This window comes from Drosophila rhopaloa, unplaced genomic scaffold, assembly GCF_018152115.1.
Source record: "Drosophila rhopaloa isolate 14029-0021.01 unplaced genomic scaffold, ASM1815211v1 contig_154, whole genome shotgun sequence".
NCBI classification, from domain to species: domain Eukaryota; kingdom Metazoa; phylum Arthropoda; class Insecta; order Diptera; family Drosophilidae; genus Drosophila; species Drosophila rhopaloa.
Window position 1 is genome coordinate 425,670 of NW_025335033.1, and position 21,764 is coordinate 447,433.

At 36.2% G+C, this 21,764-nt stretch overlaps 1 protein-coding gene across 2 annotated transcripts in view; it reads left to right on the forward strand.

The window, feature by feature from the left end:
* The first annotated feature begins 10,883 nt into the window (after window positions 1-10,883).
* LOC108038104 (unextended protein) overlaps window positions 10,884-21,764 on the forward strand; it is a 64,029-nt gene continuing 53,148 nt past the window's right edge. The window contains exon 1 of one of the 2 annotated variants that reach the window (XM_044456823.1): window positions 10,884-11,510. In XM_044456823.1, the coding sequence (XP_044312758.1) occupies window positions 11,146-11,510 (365 nt within the window). In that variant the 5' untranslated portion in view covers window positions 10,884-11,145. Of the gene's footprint in view, window positions 11,511-11,736; window positions 11,763-21,764 lie in introns of those variants that run through there. The other variant, XM_044456824.1, reaches the window with a different exon arrangement.

Genomic DNA, 21,764 nt, shown 5'->3' on the forward strand with positions numbered 1-21,764 from the left:
TAAAACCAGCGGTCACTCACCAAATTTTGAAGCAACGACTATTTTGGAACAAGAACAACATTACAAAAAACGCTTCACCATAGAAATGTTACATATAACAAACACACCCACAAGCATAAGACTGAACTACAAAACAGACGTTGAAAACTGCGCTCACATTTACAGACACTTACTTAATAACAACTAGTATTAATCTCCACGTCCGACGGTGCAGACGTGTAAAATTATATAGGTGTAATAATTTTTAAAGCTTTGTTTTTTATTGTCTAAATTTATGTTATTTTATGTTTTTATGTTGATTATAGTTGCCCTGAAGACGGTTGCCGAAGTGCAACCGAAATATATTGGAAATAATAAAAAATAAAAATTAAAAACTTTTATTTAAAACATTTTTCAATTGTTGACCTCGAGCCGGAAAAACTCAAAAAATTTAAACATACATCAAAGGTCGCCTACAAACAAAATTAAAAAAAAAAAATAAATAAAAAAAAAATTATGTATTTATTTTTTTTTTTTCGTGGCTTACATATATAAATTAATTAAAAATGAGTCCAGATAAGACAAAATTTCTTAAACTTCTTGCGAACCTTTAAAACAAGCTCAATAAACCAGTGATGAGCATCCGCCGATTAAATGATCGTATAGAAGGCTTCCAGATTCCGATTCAAGTAGTAGAATTAATTTGTCGGCTAGAGATTTTAAATCCTTCAATTATTAAGGCAAATCAATTACAAGAACAGATCGAAGATTTTGATGATGGCGATGAGTTCGGAGAAGAGTTGAAAGAGCTTTCAATAATAACCAAGGCAAAAAAAATGTCACTCAGCCTTGAAGATGGCAAGCGAAACCAAGATAATTGGATCGGCTTCTGTAGCCCCAACTCGAATCGGCGGCAAATAGTCTTTCATCAAGACGACAGCATTCCTGTTATTGAAAAATTCAATCACTTAATTTTTTATCTTTCTGATGAAGCTTTGGGATCTATTAAGGCCTACTAATTATAACAAGGCTATGGTCAGCCTGAAAAAGTGTATGATAACGAATTTTTAATATTTATGAATAATATTTCAACATTGTTTAGTCTTCCGGAAATAACGCAACAGTCAGCGTCGTCTTTAAGAAGTATTATCGACACCGTGTCATCTAAATACGGATCTTTGTTATTTAGACGACACCAAGATTTCGAATGCAATGTTGATCTATCTTGTTTTGATCAGAGTAGACCCAGTGACCAAACAGAAAAGGGAAGATCAATTTTGATAAAATGTTAAACCGCCGATATCAGCATTTACCTGCTGAAGAATCGGCGAAACCAAAGCAAGATAAAGTAAAGCAAGACACACAATCGTAGTTCATTTTCTTGTTCTACGTCCAACAGTAAATCCCAGCAAACTTGTAGCTATTGCAATGCAGGAGACCATATCCTGGCGAACTGTGGTCCTTTTAGTCGTCTCTCGGTAATGCAACGGTTCGACTTTGTAAAATCTGCTTCATTATGCATCAATTGTATGCGAAAAGGTCACACTGCTTCGAAATGCAAATTTAATAAATGTCGAGCATAGATATACAGTGTCCGAAAATAGTTTAGCGTTGCCACCACCCTAAGGGATTTTTTTTTTTGTTTATATATGTTAAAATTTTATTCTTAAGATTAGCACACTGCTAATCTAATCGGTTTATACAAAAAATATACAATAATTAGTCTAATCGTTAATTAGGGCAAGAAGTAAATTCGTAATATATATATATATATTTTTATTAATTAAAATGAGTTAATAAGTAATGTTGCTAGGTCAAAATCCGGTCCGGTAGGTCTTGAGGGTGGTGTCGTTTCAGTCTTCTTTTGACTCGATTACTTGGTTCAGCGCTGTTTATAGCAGCGGTACCAAGTTTTCTGGCTAGACTGTTGGGGTGCTCATTTAGCCTTTTCATGTACTTCCGAGCAAGTTCCGACAGCTTGTCTCCAAGTTTGGGCACATTGAGATCACGTTCGATGTCACTAGTTCGCATAAACCACGGAGCTCCAGAGATCCTTCAAAGTGTTTTCGCTTGCAAAACCCGGATTTTGTTGAGATTGGTTTTTGCAGCGATGCCATAAGCCTGGAGTCCATAGAAAAGAGTTGGCGCTAATATGGACTTATAAATTTGTACCTTACATCGAAGTGCGAGCTTGTTGCGTGGTGCGAGAAGCCAAGCCATCCGAGAAATTTTGGTCCTGTAGGAGTGTTGGACACAAGTAATGTGCCTGCCAAATGTTAGTTTTTTGTCCAAAGTGACACCAAGGTACTTGTATGCAGGAAGGGCTCTGGTTGGACTTCCGTTGAGGCTGACTCCAGGACAGCTACTTCGACAATTGGTGAACGTTACATTGGCACATTTGTCTGCGTTTTCTCAAATGTTCCAGTTCATGGCCCATTGGTAAAATGCGTCCAGATACTGTTGCAATGCAAATGTGGCCGCCAAGATACTTTTGCTTTTTGTCAGGACAGCAGTGTCATCAGCGTAGGTCGCAATTAGCACGTTTTTTTTTCAGCAACTTCAGTGATTGGAGATTGTGTAGGCATATCTGAAGCATAAATAATGTATAGAGTAGGACGCTACCTTGGGGAACTCCGGCAGAGATCGGTTTGGTTGACGACTTGTACCCACCCATCAGCAAATACGTGAAAAGTGCGTTCTTCCAGGAAACTTTTCAAGAGCTGGAACAGCTGTGGCGTAAAAAGACTTTTGGCTTTGTACAGGAGCCCAGGGTGCCACACTCTGTCAAAGGCCTGCTGGATATCAAGGAAGGCAGCAACTGCATACTCCTTCTTCTCTAAGGCTTCTAAAGCAAAGTTGACAACTCCGTGCAATTGCTCAGGAGTTCCATGTTGAAGACGAAAGCCGAACTGAAATTGGCAGCGTGATTAAAAGAACCTAAAGCCTAGTTCTCAGATCGTCGAAAACTGTACGCCAGTCATGAGAGAGAGCGAGAGGCAAACATCTGGCGTACACTTTTCGTCAAGGGTTTTTGTCAACTCGGTCCTCAGATCGACGAAAAAAATAACAGAAAATTGCATAGCGTTGCCAGTCTGCGGAAATGAACTTTGGGTGAACCCTAGCGAAAAGATTAAAAATTTTAATTTTGGAGTGCGCTTCTCACTGAACATTTTATAAAATGGAGATGGAAAACATAAAAAAACCCGCAAAAGTCGATTGCAGGAGTTTACATGTGAGGACAAAATAACATTAATACCATCGGGGTGCCTCTTGTCAGAGCAAAATGTTTTTTAGGTCAAAAATGTACGAAAAAACACAATAAAAGTGCAGCTATAAACTTTAAATTAGCAAATAATTATCAGTTAAATAAAAAAAAATAACTATTAAATTTAAATTGTGTTGTTTTTTTAATTTCTTTGTACACTGGCAGACTTGTCTTGCCAAGGTATTTGATAATATCTTTTAAAAGCTCTTTCCCGCAAATACGATATTTGAATTTTAACTGCTTGTCAACAAACCCAGCTGATTGACAGTACGACCGTAGCACGCTTAAATCTGATGAACTCTCAAAATTTTGGTCACACTGGAAAGATTAAAGTTGTTACGCTAGCGTAATCGTTTGTCGATCTGGATACTAGGCTTTAAATCTGATGAAATCTCTACATTTTGGTCACACTGGAAAGATTAAAGTTTTTACCCTAGTGTACTTGTTTGTCGATCTGGTTAGTAGGCTTTAGCAACGTTATAATTGTTGTTGGAATTTTGATTTGGCGCGCTGACAATTAAAGTGACGCGCTACCCTGCATTCGGACGGTTATACTGAATTTTGCCGTCATTTGCAACCACTATTAATTTTGATACTTTGTGGCTCGATATTCAATTTAATATTTTTTTGGTCGTTTTCATTGTGGATAATTATTAAAATAATTCGAACAAATTTAATAATTAAATTAAATTATTAAGTATTATTATTATTTCTATTTTTTTTGTTTCGAAAATTTATTTAACATTTTCGTAGTCGTTCTAATTTAAACAATATTATCCTGTGTTTTAAAATTTATTTATTTTATTAATTTAATATTCTTTGGATAAATAATGTATTTATATTTAAATTTTTTGAGTTTTTCCGGCTCGAGGTCAACAGCTGAAAAATGTTTTAAATAAATGTTTTTAATTTTTATTTTTTATTATTTCCAATATAATTCGGTTGCACTTCGACAACCGTCTTCAGGGCAACTATAATCAACATAAAAACATAAAATAACATAAATTTAGACAATAAAAAACAAAGCTTTAAAAATTATTACACCTACATAATTTTACACGTCTGCACCGTCGGACGTGGAGATTAATACTAGTTGTTATTAAGTAAGTGTCTGTAAATGTGAGCGCAATTTTCAACGTCTGTTTTGTAGTTCAGTCTTATGCTTGTGGGTGTGTTTGTTATATGTAACATTTCTATGGTGAAGCGTTTTTTGTAATGTTGTTCTTGTTCCAAAATAGTCGTTGCTTCAAAATTTGGTGAGTGACCGCTTCAAAGTGTTTTCGCTTGCAAAACCCGGATTTTGTTGAGATTGGTTTTTGCAGCGATGCCATAAGCCTGGAGTCCATAGAAAAGAGTTGGCGCTAATATGGACTTATACATTTGTACCTTACATCCAAGTGCGAGCTTGTTGCGTGGTGCGAGAAGCCAAGCCATCCGAGAAATTTTGGTCCTGTAGGAGTGTTGGATACAAGTAATGTGCCTGCCAAATGTTAGTTTTTTGTCCAAAGTGACACCAAGGTACTTGTATGCAGGAAGGGCTCTGGTTGGACTTCCGTTGAGGCTGACTCCAGGACAGCTACTTCGACAATTGGTGAACGTTACATTGGCACATTTGTCTGCGTTTTCTCAAATGTTCCAGTTCATGGCCCATTGGTAAAATGCGTCCAGATACTGTTGCAATGCAAATGTGGCCGCCAAGATACTTTTGCTTTTTGTCAGGACAGCAGTGTCATCAGCGTAGGTCGCAATTAGCACGTTTTGTTCAGCAACTTCAGTGATTGGAGATTGTGTAGGCATATCTGAAGCATAAATAATGTATAGAGTAGGACGCTACTGTGGGGAACTCCGGCAGAGATCGGTTTGGTTGACGACTTGTACCCATCAGCAAATACGTGGAAAGTGCGTTCTTCCAGGAAACTTTTCAAGAGCTGGAACAGCTGTGGCGTAAAAAGACTTTTGGCTTTGTACAGGAGCCCAGGGTGCCACACTCTGTCAAAGGCCTGCTGGATATCAAGGAAGGCAGCAACTGCATACTCCTTCTTCTCTAAGGCTTCTAAAGCAAAGTTGAGAACTCCGTGCAATTGCTCAGGAGTTCCATGTTGAAGACGAAAGCCGAACTGAAATTGGCAGCGTGATTAAAAGAACCTAAAGCCTAGTACTCAGATCGACGAAAACTGTACGCCAGTCATGAGAGAGAGCGAGAGGCAAACATCTGGCGTACACTTTTCGTCAAGGGTTTTTGTCAACTCGGTCCTCAGATCGACGAAAAAAATAACAGAAAATTGCATAGCGTTGCCAGTCTGCGGAAATGAACTTTGGGTGAACCCTAGCGAAAAGATTAAAAATTTTAATTTTGGAGTGCGCTTCTCACTGAACATTTTATAAAATGGAGATGGAAAACATAAAAAAACCCGCAAAAGTCGATTGCAGGAGTTTACATGTGAGGACAAAATAACATTAATACCATCGGGGTGCCTCTTGTCAGAGCAAAATGTTTTTTAGGTCAAAAATGTACGAAAAAAACACAATAAAAGTGCAGCTATAAACTTTAAATTAGCAAATAATTATCAGTTAAATAAAAAAAAAACGTGCCCACTGTAAAACCAGCGGTCACTCACCAAATTTTGAAGCAACGACTATTTTGGAACAAGAACAACATTACAAAAAACGCTTCACCATAGAAATGTTACATATGACAAACACACCCACAAGCATAAGACTGAACTACAAAACAGACGTTGAAAATTGCGCTCACATTTACAGACACTTACTTAATAACAACTAGTATTAATCTCCATGTCCGACGGTGCAGACGTGTAAAATTATGTAGGTGTAATAATTTTTAAAGCTTTGTTTTTTATTGTCTAAATTTATGTTATTTTATGTTTTTATGTTGATTATAGTTGCCCTGAAGACGGTTGTCGAAGTGCAACCGAATTATATTGGAAATAATAAAAAATAAAAATTAAAAACATTTATTTAAAACATTTTTCAGCTGTTGACCTCGAGCCGGAAAAACTCAAAAATTTAAATATAAATACATTATTTATCCAAAGAATATTAAATTAATAAAATAAATAAATTTTAAAACACAGGATAATATTGTTTAAATTAGAACGACTACGAAAATGTTAAATAAATTTTCGAAACAAAAAAAATAGAAATAATAATAATACTTAATAATTTAATTTAATTATTAAATTTGTTCGAATTATTTTAATAATTATCCACAATGAAAACGACCAAAAAAATATTAAATTGAATATCGAGCCACAAAGTATCAAAATTAATAGTGGTTGCAAATGACGGCAAAATTCAGTATAACCGTCCGAATGCAGGGTAGGCGTCACTTTAATTGTCAGCGCGCCAAATCAAAATTCCAACAACAATTATAACGTTGCTAAAGCCTACTACCCAGATCGACAAACAAGTACACTAGAGTAAAAACTTTAATCTTTCCAGTGTGACCAAAATGTAGAGATTTCATCAGATTTAAAGCCTAGTATCCAGATCGACAAACGATTACGCTAGCGTAACAACTTTAATCTTTCCAGTGTGACCAAAATTTTGAGAGTTCATCAGATTTAAGCGTGCTACAGTCGTACTGTCAATCAGCTGGGTTTGTTGACAAGCAGTTAAAATTCAAATATCGTATTTGCGGGAAAGAGCTTTTAAAAGATATTATCAAATACCTTGGCAAGACAAGTCTGCCAGTGTACAAAGAAATTAAAAAACAATACAATTTAAATTTAACAGTTGTTTTTTTTAATTTACTGATAATTATTTGCTAATTTAAAGTTCATAGCTGCACTTTTATTGTGTTTTTTCGTACATTCTGGACCTAAAACACATTTTGCTCTGACAGGAGGCACCCCAGATAGTATAAATGTTATTTTGTCCTCACATGTAAACACCTGCAATCGACTTTTGCGAGTTTTTTGAGTTTTTCCCTCCATTTCTTATAATGTTCAGTGAGAAGCGCACGCCAAAAGATTAAATTTTTTAATCTTTTCGCTAGGGTTCACCCAAAGTTCATTTCCGCAGACTGGCAACGCTATGGAATTTTCTGGTATTTTTTCGTCGATCTGTAGACCGACGTGAAAAAAGGCCTGACGAAAAGTGAACGCCAGCTGTTTGCCTCTCGCTCTCTCTCATGAGTGGCGTACGGTTTTTGTCGATCTGGATACTAGGCTTAAGCGTGCTACGGTCGTTCTGTCAATCAGCTGGGTTTGTTGACAAGCAGCTAAAATTCAAATATCGTATTTGCGGGAAAGAGCCTTTAAAAGATATTGTCAAATACCTTGGCAAGACAAGTCTGCAGCTGTACAAAGAAATTAAAAAAACAACACAATTTAAATTTAATAGTTATTTTTTTATTTAATTATTTGCTAATTTAAAGTTTATAGCTGCACTTTTATTGTGTTTTTTTCGTACATTTTTGACCTAAAAAACATTTTGCTCTGACAAGAGGCACCCCGATGGTATTAATGTTATTTTGTCCTCACATGTAAACTCCTGCAATCGACTTTTGCGGGTTTTTTGATGTTTTCCATCTCCATTTTATAAAATGTTCAGTGAGAAGCGCACTCCAAAATTAAAATTTTTAATCTTTTCGCTAGGGTTCACCCAAAGTTCATTTCCGCAGACTGGCAATGCTATGCAATTTTCTGTTATTTTTTTCGTCGATCTGAGGACCGAGTTGACAAAAACCCTTGACGAAAAGTGTACGCCAGATGTTTGCCTCTCGCTCTCTCTCATGACTGGCGTTCAGTTTTCGTCGATCTGAGTACTAGGCTTTAGGTTCTTTTAATCATGCTGCCACTTTCCTCTTGCACATCGAGGAATCGCAAGGCATCCCTCTGGCGGCAGTACTTTGTCGGATGAACAGGGAATTTCGCGACCGGCACGATAAGTTTGGCAGGGCTGCTATGAATTTTTTTCTACTAATACCAACACGCCGCGCGCAACAATAAAGATCACTTTGCAATCGGTTTTCTCTAAATTGCACTTGGCTTATATTTTTTATTTGTGTCACTGTCACTAAGTTGCCTTATAATAATATAAATAGTTTTAGCGTCCACCCGGGGGCGCTATGAAAAATTAGATAGTTTTCTAATTAAAATACCGAAAAACTTGTGGTGGCTAAAATTGTAAATTTGCAAAAAGAAAAACGAACGAAAACGAAGAGAATAAACGTCTCGACGGCTCAATTCAGTTTTAACGAATGACATTCTATATTTAGACAAATTACTTAAAGCCTAGCTTAACGAAGTTTGGCGAAGATGGAGCGACTTCGACGAGAGCGAGAGAGAACTTTATTGTGCCCCCGCCTTCGCCCCAAAGTAACTTGCACTATACTTCAATTTTTAACAATTTCATGACAACTTCATATCTTGAGACAACACCTATATAACTAAACACAATGTACCTATGTCGATTTGGCACTGCATTTTGGCATCGTTAATAGGGAAGATATATGATATTGCTATCCGATTTTAATTAATTTAAAACCGTTATTCTATAATATTTAAGTATTACCAAATCCCAAAGAACAAAAAAAATGTAAATGAAACAAAGTTTTAATATTTTGGAATTTTTTTCCGATTGTTCTAATGGGAGCTACGGACGGAAAGACGGACATGGCTAGATCGACTCTTCTGGTGATGCTGATCAAGAATATATATACTTAATAGGGTCGAAAATGTCTCCTTCACAGCTTTGCAAACATTTGACTGAAATTATAATACCCTTTGCAAGGGTATAAAAAAAACATATTTATATTTAATTAACTTGATATGTTACCATTTAGACATTATTGGGCAATAGCTGTTCTTATTTTTTTCTGGAGGTTGGCCAAAATCTGCAGACATATTAGTCAGATTTGGTTGTTCGCGTAGCTCTCGTGCAGTATGTTACCACGTATCATTTATAGCGCTGTTTTGCTCATTTTAAATGTTGTACAGATCAGCTGTTATCGGATGGTTGATGTGCTCTGTGGGAATCAGAGTCTCACATTTGCCAAAAATCCCAACCGTTTCCAACGGTTGGACTCCATGGGAAGAGGGTATTACAGCTGAATTAAGGTTTTGCCGTTCCGAAATTTCCCAGTTAGTTCCCCATCCAAACTTTAAGGGACTTTTTTATGCATCCGTGTGGCAGCATTAAGAGTTACTCTACTCTTTCCTAGGCGCATACCATACTCACAACATGGAGCAAAACACCTTGGAGAACGAGAGTATGTCCCCAGACTTATATTTGTGGCTTACAATAATAAAATATATTTATTGCAGGTACTAGGGAATACTTTTTCAAGGTTTTAGATGTGGACCCCGCTGACCTAGAAGCCTCTGCAGCGGAAGTTATCCTCAGGCAGCTCTGCGCCTTCTGCAAAGCGCGCAAAGGTTGACTACAAGGCCGAGCTTGTGGAGACAGTGCTCGAGAAAGGCTGGAGGAGCAGCGAGCGCTGACCGAGATCATGTCATCCTTGACATTATAACCCTGTTTTGCTCATTTTATATGTTGTGCAAAATGCAACGGGCTCAAATGAAGAGTCACAGCTGTTCAGATCAGCTGTTATTGGGTGGTGGATGTGATCTGTGGGAATTGCAGTTTCACATTTGTCAAAAATCCCACCCGTTTCGAACGCATGGACTCTATGGGAAGAGTGCATTAACTGGAAAATGTTAAGGCCAAATATTAAGATAGAAAAACGAGTTCGCCAGCGGAAAAGCATTTTCCAGTGAGACCGCATTTTTGAGAGTTCATCACGATAAGCTTTGAGTGCTATAGCCTAGTACTTAGATCGACAAACGAGTACGCTAGCGTAAAAACTTTAATCTTTCCAGTGTGACCAAAATTTCGAGAGTTCAACAGAATAAAGTGTGCCACGGTAGTCAATCAGCTGGGTTTTTTGACAAGCAGTTAAACTTAAAATATCGTGTTTGCGGGAAAGAGCCTTTAAAATATATTATCAACTACCTTGGCAAGACAAGTCTGCCGCTGTACAAAGAATTAAAAAAAACAATACAATTTAAATTTAATTTACTGATAATTATTTGCTAATATAAAGTTAATAGCTGCAATTTTATTGTGTTTTTTCGTACATTTTTGACCTAAGAAACACTTTGTTCTGACAATAGGCAACCCAGATAGTATTAATGTTATTTTGTCCTCACAAGTAAACTCCTGCAATCGACTTTTGCGGCTTTTTGTATTTTGCCCTCCATTTTTTAAAATGTTCAGTGAGAGCGAACACCAAAAGATTAAATTTTGTAATCTTTGCGCTAGGGTTTACCAAAAGTTCATTTCAGGTGGTTGGCAACGCGAAGTTTTTTTCTGGTACTTTTTTCGTCGATCTGAGTACCAAGGTGAATAAAAAGCCTGACGAAAAGTGAAAGCCAGCTGTTTGCCTGTCGCTCTCTCTCATGACTGGCGTACAGTTTTCGTCGATCTGAGTACTAGGTTTATTGCCCAAAGGAATGGGGGATGGTGCTTTGTGGGACTTGGGTATTATGGACTATCCCGCAGACTAATGGGTGATGGTGCTTTGTGGGACTAGGTTATAAGCGGTAATTATATCTATGTTTTGCCAACTCTAGCAGGGATACTGACATCAAGGTAAGAGAAAATTTAAGAGTTGAATTTCAGTGCAAGTCACAGTTATGAAGAGAGTGAAAAGAGGGCGAAAAAAGTATTTAAGCAGCACGCAAAACGCGCAATCTTTGTATAAGTAGAAAAAATTTCATTCGAGCTCTGCTTCTGCTTTTGTTGGTTTTCACGTGTTGGTATTTTTTTATTTAGTACTTAAACACGTTTTTATTTTCACAAACAAAGAGACAAATTATACGGTGTTTACAAACGTGATAGAGAGAAATAGTAAACGATAACACCCAAAGCGGAGCATGGAAAAAAGTAAACATTATTTTTACAAGAGTCAAAAGCGGATTAAATGGGCAGAAAACCTAAAATTTGCCATCATTATTATAATCTTGGAAAAGTTTTTGAAAATTGTACATTGTTTGCTCCAAGAAGCTAAAAGCATAAAAACAAGGTTAAAAAATGAAAAATTAGCAAAAAATGACCGTGCATTTTTGGTGTTTGGTTCTGGAACAATGAAAAACACTTGTTTTGCTTCTTTAATTACAATTATTCTTTTTGCTAATGGTGTAAATGTAACTTCTACTGAAGAAACAAACAATAAAACTGTGCCATGGAAAACTAACAACTTTAAATCTGAATTAGTGTCATCATCTCAAAATCCAGCAAGGCAAGTTTTTCACATAACAAAAATTTATAAACGTTTATTAAAATATCTGATTTTGTCAAAAGCGTATTATTAAGTCGGATATATCAAAAAGCAAAAACATTAAAATTGGACAGTATTTTTATATCTTTTATTTATATACATACACACATGTACATATGCAAACACATTTTCTTTATCTATATGTATGTACTTAACTATCCAGATATATCTGGTTATGTGCTGTTTAAAAACACCCACAATAATGTGCATACGGTGAGTCACTAAAGTTTGAACTCATTAATTACATATGTTTCCTAATATTTTTGGTTTCGTTGTCTTTTGTCATGTAAAATAAAATCATAAATATTGAAGAACCAAAAAGTTTGTAAAAACATATACTTACATGTGTTTAAAATTTTATTTTCATTCACATACAGTAATGAACTTAATTATTGGCACAGCAAGTTGAACTTCAACCAAAAACCGAATTTTGGTATCAATGTGGTATCAATACCATTTAGAGTATAGAGGCCAATGGGATTAAGTAAAAAAAAAGTGGACAAATCGCTAAAGTTTTAACAAAATAGTTAATTAATCCCAAGTGTGCCTATAATTTTGTTCAGGTAAATTTGGTCCATTTTCTTGTTTTTATTTTTATTAAATGATTTATAAAAGATAAATTAATGAAGTCACTTATATTTATCAGTAAATTAATGAATCTATCTGAAAATATTTTGTTTCATTTAAATATCAGCATATTAGATAAAAATAGTGTTAATATTTATCATGCTTGCTGTGCCAATAATTAAGTTCATCACTGTACGTTATTTACCATATGTACATACGCATTATTTACATATTTATGTATGTACAGGCATACATGCAAATATTCATAAAAATATTATTTATGGTAGCCCAATTGTTGTAATTTCAATAAAAATTATAAATATAAATAATTTAAAAATAATAAAATTTATATAAGCCTCTGCTATTGTGAAGAAAAAACTTGTATTCCGTGTTGCATAATTATTTTATGGCGCTATTTTTACATTGACCCAGACCTATGGCCTGCAGAAAAATTTCATTACTTTTGTAAATTTGTTGTTTTTAGTTATCAGATTTCATATTGATTCTTAAATTTTTTTAATTTATTTATAAAATTAAAATGAATAGTAGGAGTTGAATTGTGTTGCTTTGCTGGTGGAGAGGGTCAGGTGGTGTATGCTTGCATTGGCACGTTTCGAAAATTTTAGGTGGCGCCACAGGCTGACGGCGAGCAGCTTCCCCGCCCCCGGTAACAGTTTTCTCGCTCGGTTCAGCTCTTTTAAAACAGTCAGCACAACATTTAATCGGACACCCGTGATTTTCGACTTTATTCATTAATAACTCAACAAAAACGTAACGAAAACAAACAATTTATGTTTCATCGTGAAGGTTAACATTCTTTTAATATATTTTAATAAAAATAAGGAAGTTTCAACATTAAAATTTAATATTTTTTTAAATTAACCAAAAAAGTCATAATTTTACGAAAAAAAATTTTTCGTACCCTTCAAAGAATATTAAAAGAAAAACATATTTCTTGATGTTTGCATATTTTAAATATTAGCTACTTTTCTTAAGAATATCCCACACATGTTCTATTAGATTTAAATCAGGTGACTGGTGATGTGTTTTCGTCTGCTTGCAGTGATATAAAAGCCACTCTTGCACCAAATACGAAGAAAGTTTCGGATCGTTGTCTTGTTGAAACAAGAATGTCTTCGGATCTAGCCCAAGTTTTGTGGGAATCTAATTTTCTCTTAAAATGAAGAGCATTCGTCCGACTCCACCTACAGCTACACACCCCCAAATTATTACATTCCCGCCACTATACTTAACAGTTGGAATTAAGTTCTTCTTTTTCATGGCTTCATTTGGTTTCCTCCACACTTTAGAGGGGACATTGTGCCGAATATGTTAAATATGTTTGCGAACTCCAAACGCTTTTTTTTTTGATGGCAGAAATTAATTGCTTTCCACGAGCAAAGCTATCATGTAAACCAGCCTTATGCAGGTAGATGTTGTATTTGGATATTTCAGGACTGTAGATATCAATTTCCGTGAATTGAAGCTCATTATCCCGCTTTAAAAAATTTTTGGATTACACTATGTATTGTAGAAGGTGATTTTCCAATAATACGACCGATTTCGCGATAGCTACGATTTTCCATATATAAATTTAGTGCCGATTTTCGCAAATCTGCTGACAAATCTTGACCTCGTTCCATTTTCACTAATCGTTTCAAAAAACACAGCAAAATTAAGTAATTTTAACTAAAGTTCTTTAAAAAGAATGGCCGATTACCGTTGAGTTCAGAAATAAACACAGTAAGTGAGAAATATACAAATAATTTTTGTGCTATATTTTAGCATTTTTTTTTGGCTTTTCTTTCAATATTTTTAAGAGTCCATTCTAGTTAGTTTGTTCAAATAAATCGAACAAATTTTGTTTTTCATTTTTCGATAGCTGCAAGTGTCTAAATATCATACTAAAAGGGCAAATCGAAATACGTAAAGCCTAGTACTCAGATCGACAAACGAGTATGCTAGCGTAAAAACTTTAATCTTTCCAGTGTGACCAAAATTTCGAGAGTTCATCAGATTTAAGCGTGCTACGGTTATACTGTCAATCAGCTGGGTTTGTTGACAAGCAGCTAAAATTCAAATATCGTATTTGCGGGAAAGAGCCTTTTAAATATATTATCAAATACCTTGGCAATAGAGATGCAGAAAACATCGCCTTTCCGATGCAAGCATCGATGTTTGCCTGTTAAAACATCGGAAAGGCGATGTTTTCTGCATCTCTACTTGGCAAGACAAGCCGCTGTACAAAGAAACTAAAAAACAATACAATTTGAATTTAACAGTTGTTTTTTTTAATTTACTGATAATTATTTGCTAATTTAAAGTTCAAGTTAGCTGAACTTTTATTGTGTTTTTTCGTACATTTGCTCTCATTTTGCTCTGACAAGAGGCACCTCAGAGAGTATTAATGTTATTTTGTCCTCACATGTAAACTCCTGCAATCGACTTTTGCGAGTTTTTTGATGTTTTTCCATCTCCATTTCTTATAATGTTCAGTGAGAAGCGCACGCCAAAAGATTAAATTTTTTATTCTATTCGCTAGGGCTCACCCAAAGTTCATTTCCGCAGACTGGCAACGCTATGCAATTTTCTGGTATTTTTTCGTCGATCTGAGGACCGAGGTGAAAAAAAACGATGACGAAAAGTGAACGCCAGCTGTTTGCCTCTCGCTCTCTCTCATGACTGGCGGAGAGTTTTTGTCGATCTGAGTACTAGGCTTAATAGTTTAAAAGTTATGAGCATCCGAGCCGACAGACTCAAAGGAGCGTATATACATAAAACTTCAAACGAGTTTTCTGGAAAACTACATTTTTCGAGATGGCGTTTTTCATATCTCAGACAATTTTTAACGAATCTTAATGTTTTTTTTATTTCGCGTAATTAAATTGTCCATGTAATAAATTAGAATTACATAGATAGCTTGTCGATATTGTCGATAAAAAGGACACTAAATTTTAAAAACGGCTCCATTTTGTTATTTTTTTTTTCAATTTCGATAAATGTAGTCCATTCCATAATTACACTCCTATCAAACAAGAACATTTTTGAATTTTTTTACTCCCTGTAGAAGAGTCGCCAGCGGGGTTCCTGTTTCGCGCATTGGCCTACGTCGCCCTGTGTCCTGCTTCCGGAAATGATTCAAAATTTTTGAAATTTGTTACAAAACAATCTTTAACATATCAGAAATATACCTGAAACCTATGTTTTTTTCTTTGTTCAAAAAAATTCCTGAAAATTGCCTATTTTTTGACGCAACTAACCAGAATAAACCCTTAAGGCAAATTAAAAAATCTCTTAACCTCTTGCACGAAGGTGTCCTAATCGACTCGGCTATTGTCTTGATCAAGAAAGTATACTTTATAGTGTATAAAACGCTTCGTTCTATTTGTTACATACTTTTAACGAATACAATATACCGTTGAGTCTTTAAGTAACGATTATAATTAGTCATATAATTTGACTTATGGACTTGTCCATGTAGTATATATTTTCGAGCAGTGCACACACTCATCAATTTTAGGTAAGACTTCAAGGTAATGAAAACTTCGGCTTATCAAAGTTAAAAATTACCTAATTATAAAATAAATTGTGGATATATTTATTTTTTTTCGGAAAGTAACACTAATTAATTTTTGTACTGGTTTTTTTTGTTTTAAATATATATTTTTAAAAAGTATGTGTCACTTTTCTCATGGCATGACTTATAAGTTAGTAGTGTTAAGAGATTTTGATATCCCTAGAGCGACTTGGTCCCCCGACGATTAATCGAATATTTTACTTATTTTTTCGCAGTATGAAGTGAAGGCTTGCCTGACAATGCTCTGTGTCAATATTTTGGGACGTTTACTGGAATTCAACTTTTTTCAATTCCAAAAATAGTTTTTTTCTAGGCTTCAGCTTTTTTATACCCTTGCAGAGAGTATTATAATTTCAGTGAAAAGTTTGCAACGCAGTGAGGGAGAGTCGATATAGCCATGTCCGTCTGTCCCTTTCTACGCAAACTAGCCCCTCAGTTTTAAAGCTATCTGCTTGAAACTTTCCCAAAAGTTGCCTTTCTATTGCAGGTAATATATATGTTAGAACGAGCCGGATCGGGCGACTATATCAGCTCCCATACGAACAGTCGGAAAAACAATCTACAAAAATTATAACTTTGTTTTATTTTTTATTCTTTGGGATTTGGTAATATTTAAATATTATGGAATTACGGTTTTAATTAAATAGAAATCGGAGAACAATATCGTATAGCTGCCATAGAAACGATGACAAAAAGTAGCGCAAAATCGACATAGCTTTATTGTTTTTAGTAATATAGACAAAAGTCGAAATGTAGTCGATTTGTAATAACTGCAAGGGTATATAAACTTTGGCTTGCCGAAGTTTGCTTCCTTTTTTGTTTTCTATTGGGTTTTCAAGTATTATTCCAGTCTTTGTAAAGACGTTATTAATTTAAGACCTTTGTATAGCAACATGAATTTATAAGGCGAAGGTCAACGAGGACAAATCTTGTGCAGCTGACGTAATTATTCAGAAATAATCTTTAGAGTAATCTACACTGGTTTTATTAAAGCTATTGATTTGACAATCACTTGATTCTTGTACTGAAATTAGAAACTTATGTTTTTCAGATGACCTAAAATAAATATTCAGTTTTCTGAGCGGGAGGACGATTCCTCTTTAAAAGCTGTGTTTTAAACTGATCCCAGCCCCTTCTGGTGTGCCACAATGATTACACAGGCCAACAAAATTTTAGAAAATCCCTGACCCAAAAACTGGACCCACTTTTTCTTATATTGCATAATTTTCGCGCTGAATCCAAATCCGGTGCCAAAATGGCTCCAGCAGTTTCTGAGATATTCTAACCTAAAAGTGTGAAAATTGACGTTTTTGGCATATTTCAACAAGCTATATATTCGATAACACATTTTTTTGGACATTGGTTCTAATTTTACCTCAAAGTGCACATCGTAACCTTTAAAATTATTTTTTAGTTTTTTAAATCCTTTAGAACTGTAAAGTTTCTGTAAATAACTATTCTTATTTTGGTTTGGACGCCTTTGTCCGTCTTCACAGAGAACGGTCGTGTTTTTGTTTTGCGCTCCGAATTTTCATTTTTCTTATTGAAACCACTGGGGTTAACTTAAATCTCTTTAACGTTTCTACACCTTTAAGTGTTTTCTAACAACTTTCCGTTCGCTTCGCGAGTGCATCGTGATTAACTTGTGTTTAGTAAACAAAAAGTTTTTATCATAATTTAATTCGGTGCTGGTTTGTTGTTATTGTTTTCTATTGCCCCTCTTTTCAGTCTTTCTCTTCGTCGTTGAGCGCTGTTAGAACGGCACGCACTCCAACGGTCAAATCTCTCAGAGGTGTTTTATACCGGAGTTAATCGGTTATTAATCCCGCTCTCTCTCTCTTTTCGTTTCTATCTCGTTTCGTCGTGCCTAACATCAAAGTTATTTGGTGTTTCGCTCCCGCTCTGTCGCTCTTCTTGATCTCTCATTAAAAAGTTCTTGAGCGCTTTCAATTTTGTGTCCGCTATAGTGCACAGTGGTCCGTGGTCATTAAAAAATTGCAAGAAAGTTATCTCGGCTGGACAGCAAAGTATTCCCTGCCATACATGTGATAAAATTTATCACGCAAAGTGTCTTGGCTATTCTGGCCTGGTTCGTGATGCCATCGATAAGAGGAGTGGCCTACGCTACTACTGCGATGAATGCGTTGTATACGAGTACCAGGCAATAACTATTAGGCGGCTCACAAAAAGCAGTGTTACGGAATCCGGAACTGCCGTAAAAATACGGACCTGCTCGTGGCGCTTGATTCGCAGCTCACTAGAAAGTCGCGGTCGGTGGGCATTTTATGGCAGGTGCCGTGCGACCTGCTGCTCGCGATTCGATTCCAGCTCAGCTGCCAATCTTAGGCGCCACTCAAATAGTACTAAGATCGGGGGCAAAAAGTGATTCGGTACCCGAAGTTGCTGGAACCGATGTACTTCCGATAGGTACTTCCGCTCTGTCCGATCAAAATAAAGTAGTGGCCCCAACATCTCATGTAGACTTAACGTCCCGATTACCGGCCGATATTGGTAGTACAGATACAAATTCTGTAGTTCCAAAAAGGGTTGCATGTGTTGTACCAAAAACGGTTACTTGTGTTCGGGTGCCCCAGCTAAAACATGTATTTGTTTCACGGCTCGCCCCAGACCTCTCATCACTGGATAATACGGCTTATATCCGTAACAAAATCCAAGTTGATGATTTGAAGGTCGAACAATTTAAATTTTCTAATGCTAGGAAAGTATCATCATTTAAGATTGGTAATGCTTGTGCTCTTTTTGCATCTGTGTGTTCCACCAGTTTCTGGCCCGAGGGCATATTTGTGAAAGAGTACGAAGCTAAGAGAAAAAAGAATAGTTCAGGGGAAATGGAAAATACCATTAAAAAACCATCCCCAGCGCCCTCCACATCCTCTTCTGTCCCAAAAAACTAGCCTCCTCTTTTCTTCTTTGCTATCAGAATACAAGAGGCTTACTTAGTAAGCTGACTAAATTGTATTCGGATAGTTTTTCTTTCCCATATAATATTATGGTATGTACAGAGACCTGGTTGAGGCCGAATATTCTTAGCTCCGAAATTCTCCCGGGTAAGTACACAATTTATAGGCTTGGTCGTCAGTCCAGACGGGGAGGTGTAGTCCTGATTGCTGTCGACTCCACCTTTTCGTCTGAATTACTATCTTTTGAAGAATTTTATGACATCGAATTCCTAGGTATAAAATTATCGTTTTCCTGTAGTTTTGAATATATTACTTGTTCATATATCCCACCATCATCTGAATTCCCTATTTACGCAAATCACCTTTCCGTTATTGAGTCCATTTCCAAAAAACTGTCAGATCGAGATCAGTTAATAGTATTGGGTGATTTTAATATACCTACAGCGACATGGTCCCCTGACGAAAACTCTAACATTTTACTTCCTTTAGCGCAGCATGACTTTATTGACGGCTTACTTGACATTGCGCTATCCCAAGTGAACCATGTTATGAACTCCTTAGGACGTTTACTGGACTTGTGTTTTGTTTCAAATTCAGAAGGCGTTTGCCTATCAAGAACGTCACCACTTACACAACCGGAAGATCCTTATCATCCAACTCTAGAGCTGACTGTAGACGCAAGAACAGAGCTGAAAAAAAAATCCGAAAAGTCGGTTAAACGAATCCGCTGCTTTCGTAAGGCAAACTTTCATCTTTTAAATACTTTTATATCCGGCTATGACTGGTCCGAATTTTATTCATGCACTAACGTGGCTAAGGCCGTTAATATCTTTTATAATGCATTGTATTCCTTCTTTTATCTGTGTGTTTCGTTATACTATCCGTCAAATTCAAATAAACCTCCGTGGTTTAATAAAGAGTTGTCACACCTAAAAAATATTAAATCCAGACTTTTCAATAAATTTAAAATGTGCGGTTCACAATCTGCCTTCTCTCGGTACCTAAGGGCTCGGTCAAATTTTATCGTGCTTAACGCCCGGTGCTAAAAAAGCTATTTGACTCGTTGTAGGTTCCAATTTTCACAAGATCCAGTTTTATAATTTTGTTAACACTAAGCGTAAATCAGCCTGTTACCCTGCATCGCTATCATTCGAAAACTCTACGGCAAACTCTGATCAGGCAATTGCCAATCTATTTGCCCAGTTTTTCCAGACAACATATTCTGTTTCATCCCGTCCAAATCCGTCTTATTCAAATGCCATACCCAAATCGAACTTGATTTTTTGTCCGAGGTTAAGCGAAAGCTCCCTTCTTTTGGATCTCCATAAAGTTAAGCCAGTTTATTCACTGCGTGCTTAAATACTGTGCTGAAACTCTGTGTAGACCTCTGTACAAATTGTTTACCTTGTCTTTAAAAACATCTCATTTTCCACTTATTTGGAAGGAGTCATTTGTCATTCCCCTTCATAAGAAAGGAAATAAATGCAATACAAGTAATTACAGAGGCATATCCAAATTATCCGCCATCCCAAAGCTTTTCGAAAACACTATTATACCCCATTTGCAACATCTTTGTAGATCGATTATATCTCCATGTCAACATGGATTTATAAGGCGAAGATCTACGACGCGTCCCACAAGGAAGCCACCTTGGCCCACTTTTTATACCCGTTACTCGTAGAGTAAAAGGGTATATTGTATTCGTGCAAAAGTATGTAACAGCTAGAAGGAAGCGTTTCCGACCCTATAAAGTATATATATTCTTGATCAGGGTCACTAGCCGAGTCGATATAGCCATGTCCGTCTGTCCGTCTGTCTGTCTGTCCGTCTGTCCGTCCGTATGAACGCTGAGATCTCGGAAACTATAAAAGCTAGAAGATTGGCATTTTGCATGCAGATTCTAGGAGTTCCTACGCAGCGCAAGTTTGTTTCAAAAAGGTGCCACGCCCCCTTAAACGCCCACAATCGCTTATATACGATTTTAAAAATTTAAATATTTCGGAAAAGTAAAAATGCAGTTTTATTGTGTTTATCAATACCTATCGAAATGTAGAAGAAATTTTTCAAATCGGACCATTCGTTAAAAAGTTATGCGTGATCAAAGTTTCTATCTCCATCTCCCTCGCACTCCCTTTACCTGAGTAACGGGTATCTGATAGTCGGGGCACCCGACTATAGCGTTCTCTCTTGTTTTTACTTTATTTATAAACGATCTCCCTCTAGTCTTGACAAAGTCGCGTGTCCTTATGTACGCAGATGACGTTAAGTAATGCCTGCAATATAACGAAATTTCTGGCAGTTCAGACTTACAATCTGACCTAAATGCTTTTCAAACATGGTGTTGTGAAAATCTTTTGGATTTAAATAGCGCTAAGTGCAAAGTAATGACATTTTTTCGGGTGAACCCACAATATGCAACGTATACGCTGGGTGGTTGCGCGTTGTCTAGAATTACGCATGTTGATGACCTTGGCGTCCTCCTTGACCCTAAACTTAAGTTTTGTGACCATATTACTTCTATGGTGAATAAAGCCAGGGGAGTACTTGGATTTATTAAAAGGTGGTCAAAGAAATTCGATGATCCCTATGTTACAAAGACTCTGTTCATTTCACTAGTCCGTCCAATCCTGGAGTACTGTTCTGCAGTTTGGAGTCCTCAGTATATTGTACATATAGACCGGATAGAGTCTGTGCAGAAAAACTTTTTATTATTTGCTCTACGGGGCCTTAACTGCAATGCAAGCCCTATTTTACCATCCTACTCTAGTAGACTTCTCCTAATTAATCTACCATCCTTAGTAAACCGTAGAACGATGCTTGGCACAACTTTTATCTATAAACTTATTCACGGGGATGTGGAGAGTCCCGAGTTACTGGGTGGCATAAGCTTCTCCGTGCCTAATAGAATTACCAGGAACTATGTTCCTCTTACATTAAATATTTGTAGATCTAACTTTGATATGCATGAACCGTTTAGAATACTGTGTAACTACTATAATAAACTATACCATATTATTTCTACTACCGACTCTTTGCCAAGCCTAAAAGCATTAATTTTATCTTACTTAGCATAAAATTAGTATTAGTGTTAGTCTCGTACGTATTTCTAATCTTAGTCTGTCCGCTTCTACATTGTGCTATTTAACTTCT